The sequence below is a fragment of the Anabas testudineus genome, chromosome 5, assembly GCF_900324465.2.
Source record: "Anabas testudineus chromosome 5, fAnaTes1.2, whole genome shotgun sequence".
Taxonomy (NCBI): domain Eukaryota; kingdom Metazoa; phylum Chordata; class Actinopteri; order Anabantiformes; family Anabantidae; genus Anabas; species Anabas testudineus.
Genome location: NC_046614.1, coordinates 25,366,012 through 25,389,791, shown reverse-complemented (window position 1 = coordinate 25,389,791; position 23,780 = coordinate 25,366,012). Strand labels below are relative to the sequence as shown.

At 42.5% G+C, this 23,780-nt stretch overlaps 3 protein-coding genes across 3 annotated transcripts; 1 reads left to right on the top strand and 2 right to left on the bottom strand.

Annotated features, from left to right (window-relative positions):
• Window positions 1-8,048: 8,048 nt before the first annotated feature.
• Window positions 8,049-10,879, bottom strand: LOC113155114 (putative RNA-binding protein 15B). The gene is given in 5 exon segments (XM_026349632.1): window positions 8,049-8,439; window positions 8,442-9,249; window positions 9,251-9,816; window positions 9,819-10,136; window positions 10,139-10,879. Coding segments are annotated over 5 exon segments (2,526 nt in total). The 5' UTR covers window positions 10,734-10,879; the 3' UTR covers window positions 8,049-8,200.
• A 2,160-nt stretch (window positions 10,880-13,039) lies between these two features.
• On the bottom strand, window positions 13,040-16,656 carry LOC113155316 (mesencephalic astrocyte-derived neurotrophic factor-like). Its single transcript, XM_026349951.1, has 4 exons — window positions 16,471-16,656; window positions 15,159-15,286; window positions 14,253-14,394; window positions 13,040-14,138 (listed from the first exon to the last, which is right to left on the bottom strand). Exons 1-4 carry the CDS (start codon window positions 16,556-16,558, stop codon window positions 13,954-13,956), a joined length of 543 nt encoding a protein of 180 aa, XP_026205736.1. The 5' UTR covers window positions 16,559-16,656; the 3' UTR covers window positions 13,040-13,953.
• Window positions 16,657-18,760: 2,104 nt separating this feature from the next.
• LOC113155475 (oxidative stress-responsive serine-rich protein 1-like) lies at window positions 18,761-23,293 on the top strand. Its single transcript, XM_026350240.1, is given in 5 exon segments — window positions 18,761-19,135; window positions 19,917-20,026; window positions 21,026-21,142; window positions 21,904-22,646; window positions 22,649-23,293. Coding segments are annotated over 4 exon segments (1,131 nt in total). The 5' UTR covers window positions 18,761-19,135; window positions 19,917-19,949; the 3' UTR covers window positions 22,843-23,293.
• The last annotated feature ends 487 nt before the right edge of the window (window positions 23,294-23,780 follow it).

The following is a 23,780-nucleotide window of genomic DNA, read 5'->3' as shown; positions in this document are numbered from 1 at the left end:
CCCTCATACACTCACATCCTGTCCACATTTCTGCTTCTCCTTTCTCAGAGACGTGTTTGTCTTCCGGGTTAACTTCAGCAGACTGAGCATTTTGTTCCATTTGGTGCCTCTGTGCACAGACAGGTCTGCTGTGCTGCATTCAGGGACACTACAGAGGTCACTACTAGGTCACCAAACAAAAACAGAGCTATGAACTGGACTGTGGTTCAAAGATCCAGGTCTGATTAACGTAGAGGATCGAAGGATGTCAGTATCGCTGTATCCAAAAGGGAGACAGTGATTCAGAGTCCAGGTCCTGATGATTACTGGTGCTGCTGTGTCATTATATCCTAATGATAAATTAGATCAGATCATTGATCAGATTCACACTGATCAAAGCTTCTGGTGTCTTCAGCCTGATTTCATTCAGAGATGACTGAAAATACTTCTCCTGGTGACTCTGCCTCTGTTACTGGTGTGAACTGTACAATGTGCTGGGGGAGAACAGGAAGCTCAACAGTAACTAATAACAGAGAGCAGTTCATCCATTAACCACTCATTCAGCACTGTCCTTTCCCATTTCTCCATCCTCCCTGCGACTTTCTCCTCTTGCTCGTTGGTCCTCCTCTTCTTTCCATCCTACAGACAGCAGTGACATTTAACTACTATTCATCAGCAGCTAAACATATCTCCTCTTCAGGAGGAGCTGGTTGGATTCTATTGTGTTGTTCTGACTGTGCACCACGCTGTGAGCTCTTCAGCCTCCTCCTCCACTTTGCTTGATCTCTGCTGCAGTGCAGATCGTATCCCAGCTTTTCTTTGCATTATATTTCCTCCTTCTCCACCTTATACAGATGTGGTTTAACGTCCATTCAGCAGCAGCCCGGCCCGTCCTTCATACCGTGTTGTGTTGTGTGGCAGCACATCGTCTGTTCCTCCTCCTCCTCCTCTTTTTGAACACTTCTTCCCTCGTATCCTGCCTCCCTGTGCCATCTTCAGTTCCTTATTCCACTTCTTTTTAGATAGAGTAGCATGATGTGTTTTGATTTTTGAGAAATAAAACATATCTGCCTCCAGGCTAGAGACCAACCAGAAGTGGACAACACAGTAAAGCAGCTCCACCTGGACCAACCTGTTCTCTGTTCCTTTGTCCTTCTCATCTTCATCTCTTTTCACTGTCAAACACTAAATCCTCGTCCTCCTGCTTCCCACACCTTCATCTCCTCTTTAATATCTTGTCCTTGTTCCAAATTAATGGTCTCCTCCTTATTGTTCCGCACCTTTTACCACTTCCTTCCTCTTTTTTTTTCCTCTCTCCCTTCCTTCTCATTCATCTGTTTCCTCTCTGTCCTTCATCATCCTCTGCTCTGCACCACTGACAGCTGTGATATTTAGGGAGCATTCATCAGCATTGAACCCATTCCTCTTCAGGCCTTGTTAGAAATCTGTTGTATTGTTCTGCTTTTGTGCACCATGCTGTCAAGCACGTCGCTCCTCTGCTTGGAGCTGCATTCAGAGGAAAGCTGCTTCAAAGCCATTCGGTTCCCACTGTCTGCACTTAGCTCTCCTGACCCATTTACAAATACATGTCCACTTGTTAACATCCAGAAAGGATTACCAGAGTGGAAGCATGGGGAAGTTTTCCTGTTTGAAGTAGAGCAACGCTTCATCAGGAACAACAGGAGGAAGTTCTCTCTTACAGCAGTCACTGTAACCTTCAGCAGAAGTCACGAGCAGCGACAAAGATCTGATTACTTCACTTCTATTAACTCCACACCTCAACATTTATTCACTCGTCCAACCCAACAGATGCTGATACACACTAATGACCCTACACACAGCCCCCCAGTATATGTTATGGGATATACTGGTAAATGGACCCACTCACTGTGTCCTGAACCAACAGTGGGAGTTGGACCTTTTCATATTGATTGTTTCTGTAATTATCAATACACAGTCGTGACCAAACGTTTTAGCAGCGAGACTCATTTTGAGTTTTGAAAACTCTGTTTCTTCAAACTTCTGCAGTTTGCTCTGCAGCAGTCGTCCTGACCTACATCCTGGCTGATGGATCTGTTTGTGTTTCATCAGTCCTTGAATTTGGTCACAACCTGTCGGCTTCTGCTTGAAATTTGTGTCACTGCTAAAACCTTTGAACACAACTGTGCTCTGGATTTAATAGAATTAATAAAGAAGGAGCACATTCAGCATCGTTAGACCTCAAGAATACACAAAGTGCTGGTTCTGTTTAGTAAGTCTAACATTACACATTAGTCTGACATTTAAAGCGCCGTCATGTGACTATAAAACATGTTTGTTACTTTTCTCTATTTCCCCTGAATCAACCTTTCATTCTGGGACTTTTTACCGTTTTTAATTATTCTCTCTCCGTTCTAACGACACTGTTTCTCACTCGCTGTGGTTCTGGGTCACATTCTGGTTCCCTACAGAAGTAAATTTGTGATTTCAGTTTAGATGTATAAAAATTTTGTTTTTAGAAGACTAAGTTTAATCACACAGCTTTAAAGAAGCAACATCTCCAAAGTCGTCTGGTGAGCATGTGTAACGGCTGTTTGTAGGGCACAGACACCGAGTTTTCTACAGGAGACAATAAAACACAACAGACATCGTCTTCTGGTCTGACCTGCACATCAGACACCCTCAGAAATGCTTAGCAGCACTGTGAGCTTTCATTTTCTCCCCAAAACACCTGAACACCATTAGCCAAGCGTTGCCATTTATAGCTCCACTCAACATAATCCACACATAACTCATGCAGACCTAGTGACATTCCTCTAAAAAGAGGTAATAAAATTCACTGGAAAACATTTTCTTGTCCTTGTCTAAGTTTAAATAACAAATGTCTTATTCTTAACCTTTAACTGGAACATTAATATACAAAGGTAACCCAGAGCCACCTGGTGGACAGACAAGGTGTTAAAATGTAAATAAATGGAGCAGACGATAAAGAAGACTATGTCTTTTAGTCTGTTTTGCACATATGACCCTCCCAATGATTACATTTTAAATACCAATGACAGACATTACTGTCCATAATGCTGCTGCTGTAACAGGAAGTGGAGGCAGCGTTAAAAAGAGACAAGTGCAGAGAGAACCCAGGAGAAGGAGGATGAAGAGGTGGAGACGCCTCTGAGTCTGCTGGGAAAAGGATGATACATGTGGATGTGGGAAAGTCAAGATGCCTGAGAGACCTATTGATAACTGTATCATGGCCGTGTGGTGAGGCTTCCAGTAGCTCGCTCTATCCATCGATTCTGTGCTTTGCTGGATTTAATTTGATCTCGTCCAGTTACTCAAGTCGAACATTTAAAGTCCAGAGTTTTCTATTCTACTGTCATTAAGGCCTAATACACCCACTTTGAATGTCAGGGGCTGTTATCAGTTGTTATCGGGGTGGGCCATGAGGGTCAGTGAGGCCCTGCTCCACCTCCAGGTTTATTCTATATGATGGTGGGTTACTGAACGGTTTTAGTTGAGGGTCAAAGTTCTAAATTTGTCCACTACTTAGAAGAGGCGAGCACCTCCTCATGTGACACTGCTTCTGTTAAGATTTGTGATCACACACACACACACACACACACTCACACACACACACCTAATCACTGCAGATAATAATTTTCCATCACTGTTACTTTGAGCAGGGTTGGTCCTCGGGGGAGGGGATCTGACACTGCTTACTCCTCCCATTGAGTTTGAGCCTCCAAATGGATTTCATTGGAGCTCCCATGATTCCACATTAATATTTCATCAGTCCTCCATTTGCTGCCTGTATCTCTGTTAAAGCCTCAGCAGCATTCACTGCAAACAGAGCAGAGAGTGTGGAGTGCAGCCGTCACAGGATCAGTACGACATGTTTTAAGAAGGCTACACACACACACACAGGGACTGATTCACACGTGGAGGATCTAATGAGCTGAATTATTCTCCAGCAGCCTGGTTTTCCACTGCAGCTTAGAAACACAATAAGCTTTAATATGAGCTGAACTGGGAAAAACGCTTCAAATGAGAGATGAGGAGACAGCACAGGAAAACAAATCAGACTGATCTCACATCGGTAATAAGTGTGTGGGACATTGGGCTGAAGGAATCCTGTTCAGTTTCATCCAGCTCATGTGGTTCTTTGAAAGCAGTTTGAGGTCTGATGCTGGATGAAGTTTGTGCTTTAAACACTGCACAAAAAATAGATCCAGCTCCATCATGTTAGCACTTTGATTATTGTTGATCCTGATGAACGTCGTTCACCCTGAACTGTAATAAAACTTTAAATAAAAAACTAAATCTAAAACTCAACAGACCAACTTGTCCATCACAGCTCATCACCACTGTGTCCTGTTGTTTGCCTGTGCTGCCCCCTTGTGTTTAAACACACTCTCTGCTGAGGATGAACGAGGAGGAAACACAGAGCGGACACAGGAAGGTGAACTGGTGCAGGATGATGCAGTCCACTGAAACACTGAGAGCTGTATTCTCTATAGGTTTCACAGAGGCACCTCTTCACCAGACTGCTTTAGGAATCCTGTTTGTTTACAGGAGACAAGTATTTAGATAAAGACATTTTATTCTGTGTGCATTAAACCCATGGGTGGATTCTGTCAACACTTCCTGTTTGAATGACTCAAAACGACCACAGAGTGACGCAAAGATCCCAAAGAGACACTAAACGAACCAGAAAGACTAAAAACACAGAAGTAAAAAAAGAGGTTCATATAAACCAGCAGCAGCACACCTACTGCGCATGCTCGTCCACAATCACACACCGTCAAACATTAAAAATACAACACACGTCAGAAAAGTGGAAGCTTTGCAGGAAACTGTGACAGAACAGCTTCAGTCTGCAGAAACACACACTGAGTTCAGAACAGAAGAAGTTTTACTGACGTTATTCGAGTCTGAGTCCATCTGATCAGAAACATGACGTCACTTTACTGAACCGTGTTTCACTGTCTGACTTCTGCACCAACAGCCTCTTACTCGACTTTCCCTCAATCACAGGAGGCCTCCTTCACCTGTACCTCACCTGTGGACTCGGGTGAAGCTGCTGTGCTCCGTCTGACCAGAGAGGCGCTGTTGGACGCACCTGAGTGAACGTGAACCAGGTGTTAGGTTTAGACTTATGTTTGGGGCTTTTGTCAGGAATAACAAAGAAACCTTTTATTCTAAAAGGTTAATTTGAACAAGTGGATTATTAATCTGTAGGTTTTTAGGAAAGAAGACAGTAGAACATCTTTACTGTGTGTAATATAGTGTTAAATGTACTATATAATAAACATAAAGAACAAATCACAAATGGTACCAAACCATAGTCTTAGAAAGAGCATAAAATGTTTATTACATCTTTCATTACAGAATACATGTTTCTATATCAACGCAAAAACAGAACAGGGATTCTGTACGAAATCCGATTGTCGGCATGGATTTGTACTCCACCGGGTCTGTGCAGCGTTATCAGTCCGAACACAGCACGCCACCGGCTCAGATCACACAGGAAACGGGAAGCGTATAGTTCATGGAGGACAGCTGCTACAGAAAGTAGTGTTTTTTTATTTCCTTTCGCAGTGTATTGTACAAAACAGGTGAATTGTGGTGGTGGACATGCAGCACCAGCTCCATCGTTTCAGTGTTGTAGGAAAGACATGAACATGATGAGTTAGACCAACCACAAGCTGCAAACATAGAAACGTGACAGATGCTGTAGTGTTACAATCAGGACATTTAAGACAGCAGGGTGCAAAAAGACGTCGACAGTTACCAGTGGTAGTAGAAGAACTCAGGTCCTCGAATTAGGTCAAAGTAAAAATACTAAACTTAAAGTATCAAAGATTAAAGTAAAGGTGTTTAAAACAACCTCACTGATAAAAAAAACTGTACGGAAAAAGACCAAATTTACCAAAAGGAGATAGAAAATTAGCACAGACACAAAAACAACTAAACCCAGAGACAAAATAGACAAAAACTGGAACTAAGAGTTTATATCGTTATGTTTGTCAAGGTGGAACTGGATTCAGCAAGTTACAGAAACCTTATCCTAAAAAGACATTTCTGTTAATAACTGAGTCGTCAAATCAAATCATAAAAGTCAGTTTTTAAAGTTTATAAAATGAACTGGACACAGTTTGGCTCTGTTAAAATGTTCTCTGAACGCTGTCAGACTTATTTCATGTTTTATACTCATTTACAGAAGAAATGATTTGCTCTGAGATGGATTTCTTCACTGAACAGCTGCAAAACATCTGTGAGGAGTGAGCTCCAATAATCAGATCACGTGAGAACATTTACTGAGTTACTTTCCACCACTGGTAACTTCAGACACTTAAGGTTCAGCTTAAAGAGCAGATGTGGTTCTTTTATCTGTTGTGACACTTTCTCTTATTTGAGAGGATGTGAATTTGAACCAGTAACAGCGTGAACAGTCGTACTTGTTGTTTGGATTGAAGTTCTTTGTCCAGTAGAAACGTTCTCTGGTGTGGATTTGCTGCTTTTCTCTGTCTGATGAACCCTGAAGGTGTTCCCTGACTTTTCTCTGACATGTTATGGACCAAACAATAAAATAAATATCACATGAAGTGATAAAGGAGAAATTAACATCAAACCATGAACTTTACTCCTGGAATCAAATCTGAACCGGTTCTGTGTTTCCGTTGTACTGAGAGTCACTTTAACTGCTTGTACTGTAAACAAATAGTGGAAATTACAGTAAAGTACCACGTTTACCTTCTGACTGACATGTCCTCTAAATCCTCATCAGTCCTCGTCCCTTTTTTTGGTCTGTTAAAATGTGTCTTCACAGTATTTTCACCACGTTGGAGTACACAATACTTCTGTACAGAATAATTCTGTACTTACAGAGACGAATTACAGAGCATGTACTCAGGACTTCAATTTGAAAGAATTTCAAGAGGTACTTCTACCTGTAGTCGAGTACAGTTCAAACGTGATGAAGCTTCTCAAATATGAGATTTCTTACTTTTCTTTTTCAGTAAACTGAACATAAAACACGACATCTGGAGAATTCACCTTAAGGAAATAAATTATTATTTGAAGTCTGCAAAATGTGGATTCTTCACTGGTTGGTACAAACAAGTCACCTGTTTTACACCAAACAGACTGTGACCTGCATCTCAGGAGGAAAATGCTTTTCATTATGAAGTTTTCATTAGAATTATATGATCTAATATCAAATGCTCTAAGTCAGTGTTTCATCTCTAAAAGAGGCACAAAACGTGAAAGTTTAACAAATAACTCAGGACAAGTTCAGTTCCGTAAATTAGTGTTTGAAACTATTCTGGGGACACTTGAGGGTTTCACTGAAATTCCCACATGTTGTTTCTCAAAACTTCAACATCCTCATTTCATTTGACTAAAAGCTCCTCTGAATGATGCTAAAGTAAAGGCTGACGAACAGGAAAAGAAGCATGGATGGATAACAGATGGATGGATTCATGTATTAAAACTGAAGAAAACGTGGTTTACAATATAAAATCTGAGTCAGATCAGACCTTGCACCAGTGAAACAGTTGAACTCCAGCAATAGGAAACATCTCGAGTGTGAGGAAGAATACATTTTCAAACAAACAAAATATAACTTTTCTTTTCCTGCATGCAACAACAGACCAAACACACTCACACCTTTCAAAATAAAAGAACTGGAATGGTTCAATTGATAAAAGCACTAACTATTTTAAAAGTATACAGTCACAGGGGTGGGTCAGCTTCTTTAGCCTGAGCCAGGACTCAGCTGGCATCACTTTCCCACTCAGCTTACACAATAATGAGTTTGTATAAAACCTCTTAGTCTCACTTCTACTGAACAGAACTTGGTAAATTCAGATAAAATGAAAAGAAAAAGGACAAATAAAGTAAACAAGCATATAAGCAAGCTCCTCGGATTTAGTGTATGTTACAGCTTAGCGCCTGCGGGCGTATACATTTAGACTCTCTCCCTTCAAGTGTTTTTCTTTACGGGCCTCATTTCCAACAAACTCCTGCTGTGAACTCGTTCTGTTAATGTGAGCATCACAGAGAGAGGGAGGTACAAAGTACAGGGAGCAGAGGAGGAGGGCAGGAGATGTAGTGTGGTTCTCTGTTTCATTTAACAGACACTGAATAAAAACGATAAAATGCAGTTTTCTAAAAACAGCTCGCTCGCAGTGTGCGCTTGCTGTTAGGAGTCTGTGCACGTGTGGACTCATCAGTGTCATAATCAATTAGTGTCATTAACAATCACTATAACCATGTGCTCCTCCTCCAGATTACCCACAGTCCTTTTGGCAGCCTGCAGGTACTGCTGTGAGAAATCTCCAGGGGGGAAGGCGTACAGCATGGCCCCAGGCCCCCCCTCTTTTGCTGCGGGCAGGCTCACGACTCCGGCTGCTTCTTTATTCCGCAGGTAGGTCACCAGGTGGCGAAGCAAGCGCACCTGCAGTCCCAGCTCAGGGGCAGGGCCTGGCGGTCGACGGGGCCCTGAAGAGCCAGCAGGATGGCGAACCCGTCGGGTCGCCCGAGCTTAATGCGACGTGAGACCTCGTCAAGCCGGGTCTGGTCCATTCGGAGCCTCTGAGCGATCTTCAGCTGGCTCGGCTGGTTCTGGTTCTGCAGCTTCAGAGTGTCCTTCATCACCATGTTGAAGAAGGAGGAGCCCCCCTCCAGCAGGTACAGGTCTGTGGGGAAACTGCTGTTCTTCAGGGCAAAGAAGCCGTGCCACATTTTGGAGAGAGAGGCCTGGGCGAACTCTGACAGCGTGCTCGGAGAGGAGGAGGTGTGCGTGTCTGTGGGGGGGGCGGGAGAGCCGGCAGCGGTGACCTCGCTGTTTCTGTGGTGATGGTTGTTGAGATGCTCGCCGGAGGACCTCTTACCGTGGTATCGGCCGGACAGCGGATCTTCTTCGTTGGTGGCAGAGTGACGTCCCCCTCCACCGCTGTCAGGGGAGTGGTCTCTTGGCTCCGTGGTGGAGTCTGGGGCTCGGACCCGTGCTCTATCTGGACTGGCGTCAGGAGAGACAGCCCCTCCCGCACCTCGAACTCTGGACCTCCCTCTCTCCTTCTCCCTCTCTCTCTCCCTCTCTTCTGCCGGCCGGTCTGTGGACAGACTTCTGCTCCTGCTCCTCCTCCTGTTCCTCCTCTCCTCCCTCTCCTTCAGCCACCGCTCCCTGCTCCTGCTGCGGCTCCTTGCTCCTCTCCCACTCCTCCCGAACGCCTCCACTCCTCCCGCTCTCCTCTCCAGACTACGAGTGGGGCTGGTGGGGTAGTCCTCTCTCCAGCAGAGCCCTCTCTCTCTCCCTCTGTGAGAGGACGCTGTGGGAGGGGGGTGACGAGCGCTCCCTGGCTCCCCTCAGCTCCCGCTCGAGGCTGCGATGGCGGCTGTAGGCCTCCCCGAGGAGGTCATAGTGTGAGGGGAGTGTGACAGGGGGCTGGTAACCAGGGGGGAATGGACGAGAGGGGCTCTCCTCGACTTTAGCAAAGTCCACCCTCAGGCGCCGCTCAGGGCCGCCCAAGGGAAACCCCCTCATCTGAGTGCAGGCTGCTTGTGCAGCATCCAAACTTTCATACTGAATGTAGGCAAAACTGTCCCCCTTCACATAGTCAATGTTCCTGATGCTTCCGAAGCGGTCGAACTCTCGAGCCAGAGCAGCCAGAGAGTTTCCAGGCCCAAGTCCGCCCACCCAGAGCCGGGTGGTGGGGTTGGCTTTGCCATAGCCAATCTTTATTGGGTTGCCACCGATGAGCCGTCCCTGCATGGCCACTTTGGCCCGGTGGGCCATGTCTAGGTTCTGAAACTTCACAAAAGCATAGGCCCCCCCTTGTCCACGTGCTGGGCGTTAATCACAACATCCTCAATGATGCCATACTTGTCAAAACCCCTCCTCAGTTCAGCCTCCGTTACGTTACCATCCAAGTTTCCGATGAACAGGTTACTGGTCGCCCTCTGATCATCCTCAGGTTTTAAGTCCTCCACGACGGGCATCGGGGGGAAGCCGTAGGGTCGGCCCCTCTCGTCCAGCATACCATAATAATCCAAAAGCCTCTCCCTCTCTCTGCTCAGACCCAGGGTCTCCAAGGCGTAATGCCTGGCTCGGATGTCTCTGATGTTACTCACCCCGGGTCCCGGCGGGGACAGGGACCGTTGTCTGTAGGGGTACGGGCGTGCAGAGGCAAATAACCGACGTCCGGCGGCGTCACACTCCGCCTCCGGACGTACATGGGTTCCACTTTGAGCTGACGATCACCCAAAGCCAACCTGGAGGATTTGGCGTGCCTGGCTTCCTTGGCGTCCTCCGGGTGCCGAAAATTCACGTAGGCGATCCGGCCCAGCTCCGGCGTGTGCGACAGCTTCACGCTGACGTCCCCGAACTTTTTGAACTCGTGAAACAGCGCGTCCTCCACGTCCTCGTCCGAGACCTGCGAGCCCAGGTTGCTGATGAGCAGCGTTTTGTACTCCAGAGTGCCCGGCCTGGCGGCGGGGAGCTCCGCCGCCGTGGTCCGTAGCGGCGGACGACCGAGGAGGCTGAGCTCGTGACGGTGGTGGAGCTCCAGGGCGGCCGCCCGCTCCTCCCTCAGCCGCGGCTTCTCTCGCTCTCTGCTTCGGCTGCGGCGGTGATATCCCCGGCTCTCCGCCAGCAGCAGAGCCAGCGGCGGCGGTGGCAGCTCCTCTCTCCGCGCACTCTCTCGCTCCCTCTCCCGTATCCGTTTAGTGACGGCCCTGGACGGACTAGTCTCTCTCCCGGCCTGCCTCTTCATTTCCAAAGGATGATGGAGCTCAAACTTTTCGATGCCTGCAACGGGAATCCGGCCCGGGGAGCTAATTCCAGGGGTGGCGTAGCAGACCACAGCCTCGGCAAACCAACGCTCTTAGTCCGAATGGAAAATATTTGCATTTATATCGAATTAAAGGACAAACTCGTTTAAAAACATGTCAGCATCAGAGGATCTGCACCAACGCCGCCATCTTGGACAATAGGAATGTGCGCGTTCCCTGCGGAGGGCGGGGATTCTGGTGACGTCACTCCGTCGGCCGTCATGACGTGTCACGCTCTCTGTTGGACGTCCATCAATTTAATGTTTAACTTTATCTTTATTATTATTATTATTATTATTATTATTATTATTAATATATTATTATTATTATTATAACTATTATTATTAATATTATTATTATTATTATAACTATTATTATTATTATTATTATTATTGCTGTTATAACTATTATTATTATTGTTGTTGTTGTTGTTATTTTTATTAATATATTATTATTATTATTTTAACTATTATTATTATTATTGTTATTATTATTATTATTGTTGTTGTTGTTGTTATTTTTATTAATATATTATTATTATTATTTTAACTATTATTATTATTATTATTATTATTATTACTATTATTATTATAACTATTATTATTAATATTATTATTGTTATTATTATTATTATTGTTGTTGTTATTTTTATTAATATATTATTATTATTTTAACTATTATTATTATTATTATTATTATTACTATTATTATTATTATTATTATTATTACTATTATTATTATTATTGTTATTTTTATTAATATATTATTATTATTATTACTATTATTACTATTATTATTATTATTATTAATATTGTTGTTGTTATAACTATTATTATTATTTCATGACCCAGTTCGTGTTTTCTGTTAATGGATGAACAATCCAATACTTGGTGAGCTTCACAATAGGAGGAGGAATAGAGGATGATATAGGAACCTTGTCACAATATACCTTAAGAGAATGTTGTAGCCTAATCCAATAGAATAAAGATAAAGATTAGGATTAAGACTAGTAATAGGTGTGCAATGATGGATGGTAACATATATTTACAGTGTAGTGCAGTGCAGTCATCTGAGAAGCTGTATAGTAATATGCAGGATTGCACATGGATACTAAATCTACACAAGAATATGTCTTAGGGGATTTCACAAAGTGAAATTTCATGACAAATATCAAGAACCCCAGTATTTATGTGTATAAGATACAACTGAATATGAAACATCTCACAGTCAGACTGAATATATTTACATTCATAACCACAATCACACACATAATCCTGCACACATGTATGCAAACATATACACATTAGTGCGTTAGTTAAATGTCCACACCCACATATGTAAATGAATATAAAACTTTGTCATAAATTAGAAAGTCAAACTTTACTCCAGAGGGAGTTTTTCTTTCATATTTTAATGAAAAAGTAGAATTGTACAGTAGAAACAAATGACAGGGCCTTAAATGAAAGGTCAGTATGAAACTTCTCACATCTTTATTGTTTAATTTTCAGCACAAGCCACAGTCCGGGCGGTGGAAGAACCATTAATTAATGTGAAGAGCTGAAATCGTGACATGGGTTTGGATAAGTGCGATCAAATATATAAAGAGCAGCCCCTGTCAAAGGTTAATGGTTTTGTTTTTTATTTTAAACTTTAAGAATCCAATTATCCAGCTTCTGATTTGATTATACAGCGAGTGCTGCTTGGAGGTGGAAGCTGAGCAGACAAGGAGAACAGAAACCACCCAGAGTGTAATCAGGCCTAAATTACCCCCCTAATAGAAATCTAGATGAAAAAGAAAAATCCACAATAAATATCTCCGCTAATCGTTTCTTCGTTGCTGACAGTGAAAGGTCTTGTGTACCTCCCTCTGTCATACAGTCACCTATACTCATGTCTGTGAGGAAGTATTTTTGTGCAAAACCTGCCTCTGGAAAAGTTTTTATTATAAGAAGAAGAGCATAAAATCAGTTCGAGCAGAGTACAAGCAGGTCCCTTTTTGTCTAGATCTACAGTCCGGACCAAACAGTTCTATATGTTCTCCACACAATGAATGTACCCTCACCTGGACTGACTCAATGTTTGGATTTCCCTCATTACAGTGTGTATGTGTGTGTGTGTGTCTTTACTTGTTATCTAGAACCTACATGTATCTGGGAGCACATTAACTGCTGTATTCAGGGACATTTCCATAACAATAGCATTAAAATGACAAGGCCAGATGATGCAGCTCAAATCAAACTGTCATAAATAACAGAAGAAAAACACATTTATTTCATTTCATTTTACAGCTGCAGATTTTAACGCTGCACTGGAATATCTGTGACTTTAAGGATAAATAGAAAAGACTAAATTGGAGGTTGAAGGAGATCTGAATGTCTCTCTTATTTAGAAAAACGTGAAGCAAATGTTTGACATTTTGGGAAAAAAAGGTTATACTTCAGATAAAACAAACGAGGTATAATGTGTACATCAGTGAACCAAGATAGCTGTTCTCTCCTCTTTATGCTAAGCTAAGCTAACCAGCTGCTTTTTCTAGCTTCATATCACATCTCATTTGTTTCCCAAAATGTCAAACCATTTCTTTGAGTCTCAGTATGGGTCAGATGTTGCAAACCAGCATCCATGTACACATATCTTCTCCACAACACGTCGTGGAAGTTAAACATGATTACTTTCCAAAGTAGGCATCGGGGTGTGGTTGGTGGAGGAAGGAGATTCAAATCCTTGATTGAATGAAAATTTTTAGGCTGTGCTGGGGTGCATTAGAGGTGCAATGATGGTCAATAAAGAGAAACATCAACTCACGGTGAAATGTATTGACAACTTAATCAGAAAACCTGCTGCCAGTGATCTACTGTCCTCCTCAATCGGTGCCTCTGTGCTAGAAATTCTTCCCCAACCATGTATCCCACGACGACAAACACTGTTCAATCCCTCTAACTAGATTTAAAGTTGAGTATAAGACTCCAACCATACGTGTATACAGTAATATCTAAACTCTTGAATCGTTGTAGGATTACCAGATGAGTGTATATCCTCAAAGACCCAAGACTGAGACAAACATATCAGACCAAACTCTTCTCTTGATCTCCTGGTCCTCCTCGCTGGATAGTGACAGTCTGGTCCAAATCACGTCCAAAGTTGTGGTTTTGTTGTTCCTGGTTACAGATCTGTCCGTGCTTTGGCAGCTGCAGGGGCATACTTGGGCATGAGCTCCGTGATTTTACGGATGAAGTCGGACTTTTCAGCGCAGCCTTTACAGGACTCTCCCCACTCCTCCAGGATCTTCTTCAGGTCTTTCACTTTAAGCTTTTTGAGGTCCACTGTGGTCAGGTCCAGCTGCTTGTCTACATGTGGCCCACAACAAAAGACACAAACACATGAGTTAGAAAAAACCTCTGGAAAATATATAAAGATTCTCTGTAATAATAATAATAATAATATAATATCTTCCCTCTTACCGTATTTCAGCTCACAGATCTGACCGTCTTTCTTTTTGAGTTTCTCGCAGATCTTTTCCACTGGAACGTGGTAGCTGAGTGGTTTGGACACCTCATTGGTCATCTTGGTGGCTGCATCACTTGTTGCCCCAATGTAGTAACACTAGATGAGGGGGATAATGAGAAAGGATTCATTTGACTTTTTTATTGGTTTAACAAAGGATCCAATGAGCCCAAAGGAACTGATCTTCAGAGCTGGAAAAACAGATTTTTGGACACTTACAAGCAGCAGAAACAAACTGAACACAAAACAGTATCATCAAGTTAAATGGGCAGTTCTCCGAGTTTCAGAGCAACATGATGATTTATTTGGTTTGGTGTGTGACACCCGGTGAGTTCAATATTCTCCCTCTTCCAGTTCCATTTTTAGTCTACCAACTCCAAGAGGAAACATCTGCTCCACTCTCTGTTCAACAGTCTGCCTCTAACTGCATCTGTCTGTTGTTTGCTGCTGTCCGATGGTGGACAGTGGACATTTAGAGCTTTTTCTTTGAACACATCTAGTTTCTGCTGAAACCAGTGCTATGAGAGCAGTGATAGTAAACCAGAACAGTGAAGCTGAAGCAGATAAACCAAACACAGTAACCAGAAAGATGCTGTGAGGCCGTGCATAGCTGGCAACACTACAGAGGTTATGGTCTTTAATTCTAACAAAATAAATAGCATTCTCAGTCATCCAGGTGAAGTTATATGTCAGTTAAGTCATGAGTAGAAACATTTAACCTAACAAGAAGGTTCAGTTGACATGACTGAACTACCTCAGCTCATACTCCATCAGTACTCTCACTTACTGAGAAAAAAAAATCTGATTTGAAGCGACTGCTTCTAGTCTGTTGACCTCAAAAATCCAATCTGTAGTTTACTTACGAAGCGGTTTTCTTTTCCTTTTGCATCTTTGCAGCTCTTGATGAGGGCCTTCTCAATATCTGCACTGTTGAACTTTACATCATTGTCCTTAAGTGACTGGTAGAACTTCCCCAGGAAACTCACACACACTGAAACAAAGACACACAATGCATATATATATATAAATATACTGTAAATACACACATTAACTAGATGTTGTCCCACACTGATTATACTGTGCAGCTTCACGTTTCTTCCACTGCTGCAAAGCTGCTCACTCTCCCCGCAATTTACTGTATCAGAAGCAGGACATCTGTGGTGTGAAACTAATTTAAGGGTGAAAAGCTCCAAAAATATGTGTAACATCAGCAATGCTACCATATCACAGGATGGAAATCTGAAAGCTCCTTTCAACAAAACGAATTAAGGCACATGTAAAGAAAATATCCAACAGAATACTGCAGACTCTCATAGATGACTTTCATTTTGGTAAAATATTAAAAGACTGTGATGTTGCCTTTTGTTAATGCATTCATTTAACTGCCAAACAAACAGGAGAAAGACTCTCTCTCTCTATCCCTCTCTCACGCACATACACACATACCTACATACTGATGACAGAGCTGCCAAATGCAAATGGATAAGCTAGAATCTTATCTAAAACCAATGTCCAATGTTTAAAACGATCCAGACAGTTGCTGAACATCTTACAGTTCCCAAAGACTTTTTTATTTTTTTGGTCTATGTAGTTTCTACATCACAATGAGACACACGTTATTAAGTACAGTACATTTACCCATTAGGTACATACCGTACTGTCTACTCATAACATTTAACAGCTATAGTTACTAATTACACTATATACACTGTACATTTAAATTATCAACACAAAGTCCTTATGACCTATTAAAAATAAAGATGTGTGACAGGTAGTGAAAGGCACAAAGTGGAGCTGGGGTGGAGGTGGAGAGGTATCTGAAGGTGGGTTTCGGTGGTGTGGTCTGAGTCAGAAGTTACAGAACTTGTTTTAATTTCCATCCAGATGATTTTACTACTAATCAGCAGCCTGACAGCTGTGTGACACCGTTTTTCTGGTTAGGAATCAAACGTGGGACCTGGGAGCATCACATAAATGTTTTACCATGTTCTTACCAGCTGCTTCTAAGTTACTCTATATATATCCGCTCCAATCTCTGTTATGTCTGTTCTGTGTGTTATAATTAAACGTAATAACTATTAAAACACATAAAAAGTAGCTGTTGGTGAATCCAGGCAGCCATTGAGCTGATGTTGAAGCTAGCTGAAGCTAGCTGAGGCTAACACGCAGACCTACCTTCACAGTCTCCTTCTTTCAAGGCTTCAGCGGGACCTGGCAGCAGAGCGAGCACAAGAGCCACCGACAACCCGCTTAAACGCAACATTTCGACTTGATTAACTCCGATGAATAAATGTTTAACCCGCCGTTAAGAGAAACCAGTGATCGCTGCGTGTCTCATGAGTCGCCGCCACTTCACTACGGACGCCGGTAAAGTGCGAGGAGTGTACGGGCTTCCCGGTGCCACGTCATGCTATAGCAGCACCTGATTGGTCAAATCGTCCGACGCATTCAGTGGGCTTCCACGCATTTTTCTCTGATTGGACGAGGGCAGAACGTTCCGGGAGCAACGTCCAGTTGGCGACGTCTGATTGGTCCACGGCCGCTGCGTGCTCCCGTAACGTATTTACATCCAGTGTTCAGTGAATTTGGGCGACAGAACATCATAAGCAGCTTTATTTATGTGTTTATTTATTTATTCATATTTATCTATGTGTCTATCTTACAGGTGCAGATATGAGAAATGCCCACAACAGCAGAAATAACAGGTATTAGTTATTAAACAGCTATTGAAATCTAGGGGCAACTTAAAGACTGTATGCAAAGATTTTCATACATTTTATTAAGATTCAAGATTTAAAGAACTCCAGTAATGATGTTTTTATAATGAATACATGCATAAAGCATGAAATGGCGCCTATTTTTAGTACTAAAAGTAAAAATTGTCGCTGTCTCTGTTTATATTTAAATGGATATCACTTGTGTGCATTGAGTGTTTGGGGGGTTTATTGCAGTAGTCAAGATGCATTACAAATTACAGGAATGGTGTAGAAAAATAATTAAGCTGTCAGACACATTAATGGAGCGAAAGTGAAAGTAAAAAGAAAAGTAAAAGTAACGTAGAATAGATGCACTACAGCAACATAAAATACTGAACTCATGTGGAGTAAATAAATGTACTTGTTTATTTACCACTACTGCATATCTAAGTGTGTGTTTTGATCTTTTGACAGAGAAATACCTCAGAGGAGTTGGATGCAATTTTCTGTTCCAAGCTTTGTTCTCCAACATCATGCTGTTATACAACAGTTACCTAACACTGTGTTTCCCATTCATACTGAGACAAGACAAGACAAGCTGTCTCAGACACATCAATACGAACAACGCATAACAACAAGCCATGGTTAGCTTAGCTGTTGTGTTGTAAAGTTTAATATTTGGTATATTTTTAATGAAATGTACTGTCAGAAAGAAAGAAATGTACCGATTCCATAAAGAAATCTGTGCTTGGTTTTATTCGGGTCGGTTACTCCAGTTATTTTTCAGTTTAAACACATCTTTGCTCTTGGCATTTTTTAAAATGTCTAATATGAGTTGTTATCAGAAATCCAGAAAACTATAAGATATCTGTCTTAATGTAAAGAAAAGGATGAACTTGTAGTCAACAGAGGTCAAACTGCTTTTTTTTATTTTTCTATTTTTTTTATATATATATATTTGTTGTTGTACATACTGGAACTATAATTAATACCATGTAAGCTTTGTTTCTTTCGTGATATATACTTCTACAGCTTATAGCTTACAGCTACAGTATACTTTTGTTGACTGAAGTCTTGTTTCTTCAAATGAAATGTAATGAAATTACTTTTTTGACCACTTTTTACAGTGAACAAAGTCAATAATGTTCTGATGGTGTGGTCTCCTTTGGTGCCTGATCGAGCTCTGGATAAAACGGATCCAGTTTCCACAAAGTGTGTTTGAGTCATTCACTGCCCTCCTACAAAGCTTCAGTGTGGCCATTGTGGGACTCTTTGGAGTCTCTGCAAACAGTTTGACTTCTGACACTCAGTTCTGAAGCCATGTTTAAAACAAATAAACTTCCTTGGTGACACGGGCATATTCCAAGATGACAATGTCAGGATTCATCGGACATCATTTTACATATGGAGTTCAGACCTGAACCCCACTGAGAATCTTTGGGGTGTGCTGGAGACTTTGTGCAGCGGTCTGAGTCTTCATTATCAACACAACATCTTGGTGACAAATGAATGCAACTCTGCAACATTGCAGAAGATTATTGAAACGATGAATGTGTGTTGTAATCAAAGCTAGAGGTCAAATATTAGAGTGTGTGACTTTATCTTGGACGGGCAGTGTATTTCAAATGGTACCATTTTAAATATAAACAAACAACAACATTATCTATTTTAGAATATTTTATCAATATCTATTCTAGAAGTCGATATTTAAAATAATTAAATGAGAGTTTTCGACTGGTGGTGACGTCACGGAGTTTTGTGTGTTGACGTCACCGGCGCAGCGCGTTGTTGCAGAGTCACTGCGACTGTAAACAAGGAGCCGAGAGAGAAAAGTCGAGAACCAGGTCCCAACGTCGCTTCATCTGCTGCCTGCTCCGACTCACAGCTCACTTCCACTCGCCAGTTGAAGACCAGCATGGCTCTAACCGTCCGTTCGAGCTCTTTCTACTAACGGCACAGGTCGTGTTTTGTCGCGGAGACACAGTCGAACAGAGCTAACGTTAGCCTCCAAAGCTAAGCAGCCCTGTAGTTTGCCTTAGCTGTCGCTAGCCTGTGGCTAGTCAACACTGCTCTCAGCGTCAGAGAGAAACACCCTTTATGCCCTCGGTATATCTCTCTTTACTGCGACCAGGATATCCTGAACCGTGAGTACTACACATATGTTTTAAAAGTTTTGGAGACGTTTACAACGATGTATTTTGGCGAGCCAATTAGCATGTTAGCTTGTCAGTTAATATAACCTGCTAGCATTAGCCAGCAGGGTGGGAATGCTTTCGAAATCCCCTGTTTACAAGCAGGGATCGCTAATGTTGTGTTCTGTAGCGGGATTAGTGGGAATAACTGCAACAGTTCATGTAGACAAACGTGGTAAACTCTTAACTAGGACAACAGCTAGTCATTATTGTCATGATGTGAACCGGAGCCACGTATCCACTGTAGACAGTTCTACTACAACAGTGTTTGTTAATACATGTGTTGTATCAACGGAGTTGTCAGTGTTTTGTGAAGAAGTGCACCAGTGTTAGAGCTGCTTCGACTAGCTTAACAACAGAAATGAATAAGCAGCTGTTTCATCTCTTTCATCAATAATATAAAATACCAGAATTGAACATTTTCAGGATTCTTCTACTCTGTTGTCTTTCATGACTGGAGTTCGGGTTTGCTTTTCTCACACACATCTGAAGATGATTAAACCTGTGCTGTTTCTGACAGATTCATTTACTGTGAACTCTTGAGGGATCCACTGTCTGTAACTGCTGACCAAAGACTTTGGCAGTGTGCAAAAAAATTGAGATCCATATTAGACGCTGGACACTTAACCTGGCAGATTTGTTAATGAATAATTTCAGTCACCATGTAGTTAACACCGGCGTGATAATTTGTATAATTTCACTACTGAATTACTGTTGTGCATTTGTGTTTTAGCTGGGTGGCTGGTCAGAGCGGCCTCCTCCCACCATGGAGGCAGGAGGGAAGGACTGTGAGGAGGAAACACTGCAGACAGCATTTAAGAAGCTGAGGGTTGATGCTGAGAGGTAAACAACAGCCAACAGCTCAGACAGCACCACTGCTTTTCTTGACTCCTGTTCTCTGCTGCTGTCATGATATTGTTTAAATGCTAGTTCGGTGTTTCTACTGTGCAGAAAACCTCAGGCCACCATTAAATTGGTTTTAGCAATGCTATGATGGCCAGATGTATTTCTCAATTTTTACATTAGAACAACTAGAGGCACAAAAAGTGGTTTCTTGGCTCTGCTCCTTCCACTAAGACCATTCCTGATCAAGCTTCTTCAAAATAAGGATTTACTCATCCAGATGAAGCTGATAGATGCAGAGCCAGGCCCTTGCTGGACTTCTTCTGGTCTCTCAGGCAAGAAACTCTGAGACCACATCTCATCAGATTTTGGCAGACTCCTGTTTTTGTCCTTGACCTCTCCAGATACCTCTGCAGAGGTCACACTAGACACCTGTTACTTTAGCCTATAGAAGCTTTTTTTTAATTACTGTCTACAGACAGTATTTCGTAGATTTTCTAGTTCTATTCTAATAAAGAGATGTACATGGTCATAATAGCATTGCCAAACGACCAATCTAAGGGTGGCCTAAAACATCTGCACAGTGCTGAATCTTTTAAAATGATGCAATTTCAGAGCAACAAAAGCTCACTTGTGTGTGACCACAGCTGAAAACTGTCTTCCCCTGGAGCAACGCTTATGTTGCAGCTATAGCTGAAAGAAGCTAACTGACAACAATTTAAGAAAAACATGGAAGACTAATTGATAATTAGAATGATAAACAGTTGCTATCTATTCCAAAATATGTTCACCACTGTGCACAAAACCCAGCATTTTGTTGTTTTGATTTTAATACACTCCATTGTAACTGCCCCTCTTTAATTATGAACTCATATTTGGTGCTTTGCTAGCGATATTTAGATTTAGGTAGATACTGGAGTGTGTTTTGATGGTCAGAGTTTTACTGGTGACACACTTACTGTAATAAAGTTTCTAAAGGTTTCTGTGTTTCTCTCTCAGTTTACCTGGAGCTGTGAGTGTTTCAGAGGCGCTGGCTCCCAGAGCAGCATCACGAGCTGCTCTTGATGCCAGTGGAGCAAAACCGAAACTCAGCTGCCCGAAGGACAACTGGCACGGGTAGGTCGAAGTGATCACTACTCAGCTAGTAGATGTGAAGTCTCTGCAACAGACGGTGTATTTTCAGTCTGTTAAGAAAAAAGTGAAGAAACTGCAAGTCTGTCAGTCAACTCTAATGTCTGTTAAGCTTTATTGATCTAATGAAGTTGCTTGTATTAGTATTTAGCTAATCACACAACACAGGAGTTCCTAACCTGGTTTTAGGTTGATTTGTGTACATGTTGTGATTTTATAAAATCCCTGTTCTATACTCATGCAGAAATGGAAAAATAAGTGAATTACAAAAATTATTTTGTGAATTTGGCCACAATGAACCACAGTGAAAGCGATCACAGAGAGCAAGATGACTGAACAACCACTAGAGGCAGACACTCTACTGACCTTGTCTATAGTGTCCTAGTGTCAGTCAGCTGTGGTACAGAAGAATAACTTCCTGTTGTGTCCAACGTTTTATAAATCTGCATATGGTAAAATAGCCAGTTTACAAAGCTGCTGTTATTGCAACTTGTTTTACGTGTTGTCTAAGCTGGTGCTATCCAGCAGCTGAGTGTATGCAGTTTTATTGTTTGTCACCTTAATAAGAGATTTAGGTGTTCAGAACTCAGAAATGTGGCTGCATGTGTAAAACAAAAATTGTTGTAATAATTACTTGGTTTTCCTTAGTTTAGACTCACAGCTGTAAACAGTACTGTTTTAAATCGTTGCATATTGTTATAGTTTACCTTAAATTTCTTTCCTCCCGTTTTTCGCTCCACCTTTAGATGTATGAGGAAAACCTCGAGAGGTGCATCCAGAACCCAGCGGCGGCGGAGATCCAAGTCTCCAATCCTGCACCCCCCAAAGTTCACCTACTGCAGCACTGCAGCAGCCTCTGCAATGTCGACCTCTAGTGGCTGCCTGAAGCACCAGCGCCTGGCTGTGCCTGAGCTTGTGGAGCTTCATCCTGCCGTCGATGGAAGAACAGGCTCCTCTGCAGCTCTCACAGCACAGAAAGAGCTTTCTTCTTCAGCCAAAACCAGCCAGATCTCCCCTCTTGTTTTTGGATCTCGTGCTGCGTATGAGACACACATGGGGGCTGTGGTTTCCTCGACATCCTTACAACAGATACCCGCTGTTATAACTACTGCTGCAGCATCATCCAGGCAGGACGAGGGAAGCTCCGGAGATGTCCAGCCGGGTGAGGAGAGTGGCCCAGAGCAAAGTGCCTGTAGTGGGGCAGAATCCAGAGCAGAAGCACCTCAGAGATCTGGACCTTCTGAAACCGCTGACTTCCGGGCTTTGTCACAGCTCCACTGCAGCAGCTCTTCAGATGGCCCCCACGTTCCCTGCTCCTGCTCACAGAGAAAAAGCTCAGGTTCCCAGGAGGAGGGTAAGCAGGAGGCTGAACCCCAGTGTCAGTGCCAGGCCCATCACCAGGCCTGGCATGGAGTGGAGGTGTACTCCTTCACGGGGCTCCGTGACGTCATCTCGGAGTGTGAGAGGAGCCTGCCGAGCAACGAGGACGCCCCAGAACTCTCGGTACCAACAGCAACGCTGCCACAGCTTCATCGCCGTTGTCGTCAGGCTCCCCGCGCTCGTGTTCGGAGCAGGCGCGGGCCTACGTCGACGACATCACAATAGAGGACCTTTCTGGTTATATGGAGTATTATCTCTACATCCCTAAGAAGATGTCACACATGGCTGAGATGATGTACACTTAAACATGTAAAAATATTATTATAAAATCCAATAAAGGTTTTTTTCTGTTGTTGAGGTGGTGTTGAAGGAATGTCAGTAGAAGGTAGAAGAATGGATCAGGCATGAAAGTCGTAATTTAAAATCTACATTAACTCGTTTTTAACACTGGTTTAAATGTTTCCACTTTCCCTGCCCTCGGTTTGATCCTGACACAGACACATTACCACCCACCGTTTCTCCTTAGTTTGGATTTTGACCTGTTCTTTTTTTTGTTCCTTATGGGGTAACACATTTTAAGTTTCAGTTTACAATCAACGTTGCCAAAGCTCTTGGTGCGGGGTCTTGCAGAAGGAGATGATTGTAGAAATATGCAAACCTGTAACACCAAGTGTGATTATGTTTGTGGTGTTGTGACTTGAACGTCACCTGTCTGGATTTCATTTCACTCAATAAAGAATATGTTTTTGTGGGAAATCGTGGTTATGTTCTGGTATCTTACTCTGTTATTCCAACATTTGTAATTAAAATCTAGTTGGATCATGACATGGTAGAAATGTGGATTCCTTAAGAATTTTTCCAAGCGATAAAATGCTTAGATTGGTAGTTTGGACACAGATTTTAGTACGATAAATATCAGAAGGGTCGGCAGGGGATTCAAATTAAAGCTGACTTTATTGGGCAGGTGTCAGAACACCGTACGGGACTGTGTAGCTGCAGACAGTGTCCACATGCTGACCCCCATCCACCGACTGGTGACTGAAGCTACAGTCTGCAGCTGGTTAACTTAGCTTAGCATAAAGACTGGAAACAGGGAAACAACTAGCCTGACTACCTGTTTGCTGGAAGCAGTTACTAGGCAACTAGCAGAGACTGCATGAAGTTACAGGTTCAGTCACACAATCTGGAACAAATCTGTGATATTATCAACAGCACCGTGTTTAAAGTACTGAAGCTGATTCAC

What these genes read in the sequence shown, in the direction of transcription:
- LOC113155316 (XM_026349951.1), bottom strand. Translation starts at nt 16,558, where the DNA reads ATGTTGCGTTTAAGCGGGTTGTCGGTGGCTCTTGTGCTCGCTCTGCTG. An exon ending in GAAAGAAGGAGACTGTGAAG is followed by an intron (nt 15,287 to 16,470) that starts GTAGGTCTGCGT and finishes TCTTTGTTTCAG; the next exon opens with TGTGTGTGAGTTTCCTGGGG. An exon ending in AAGGAAAAGAAAACCGCTTC is followed by an intron (nt 14,395 to 15,158) that starts GTAAGTAAACTA and finishes CCCCTCATCTAG; the next exon opens with TGTTACTACATTGGGGCAAC.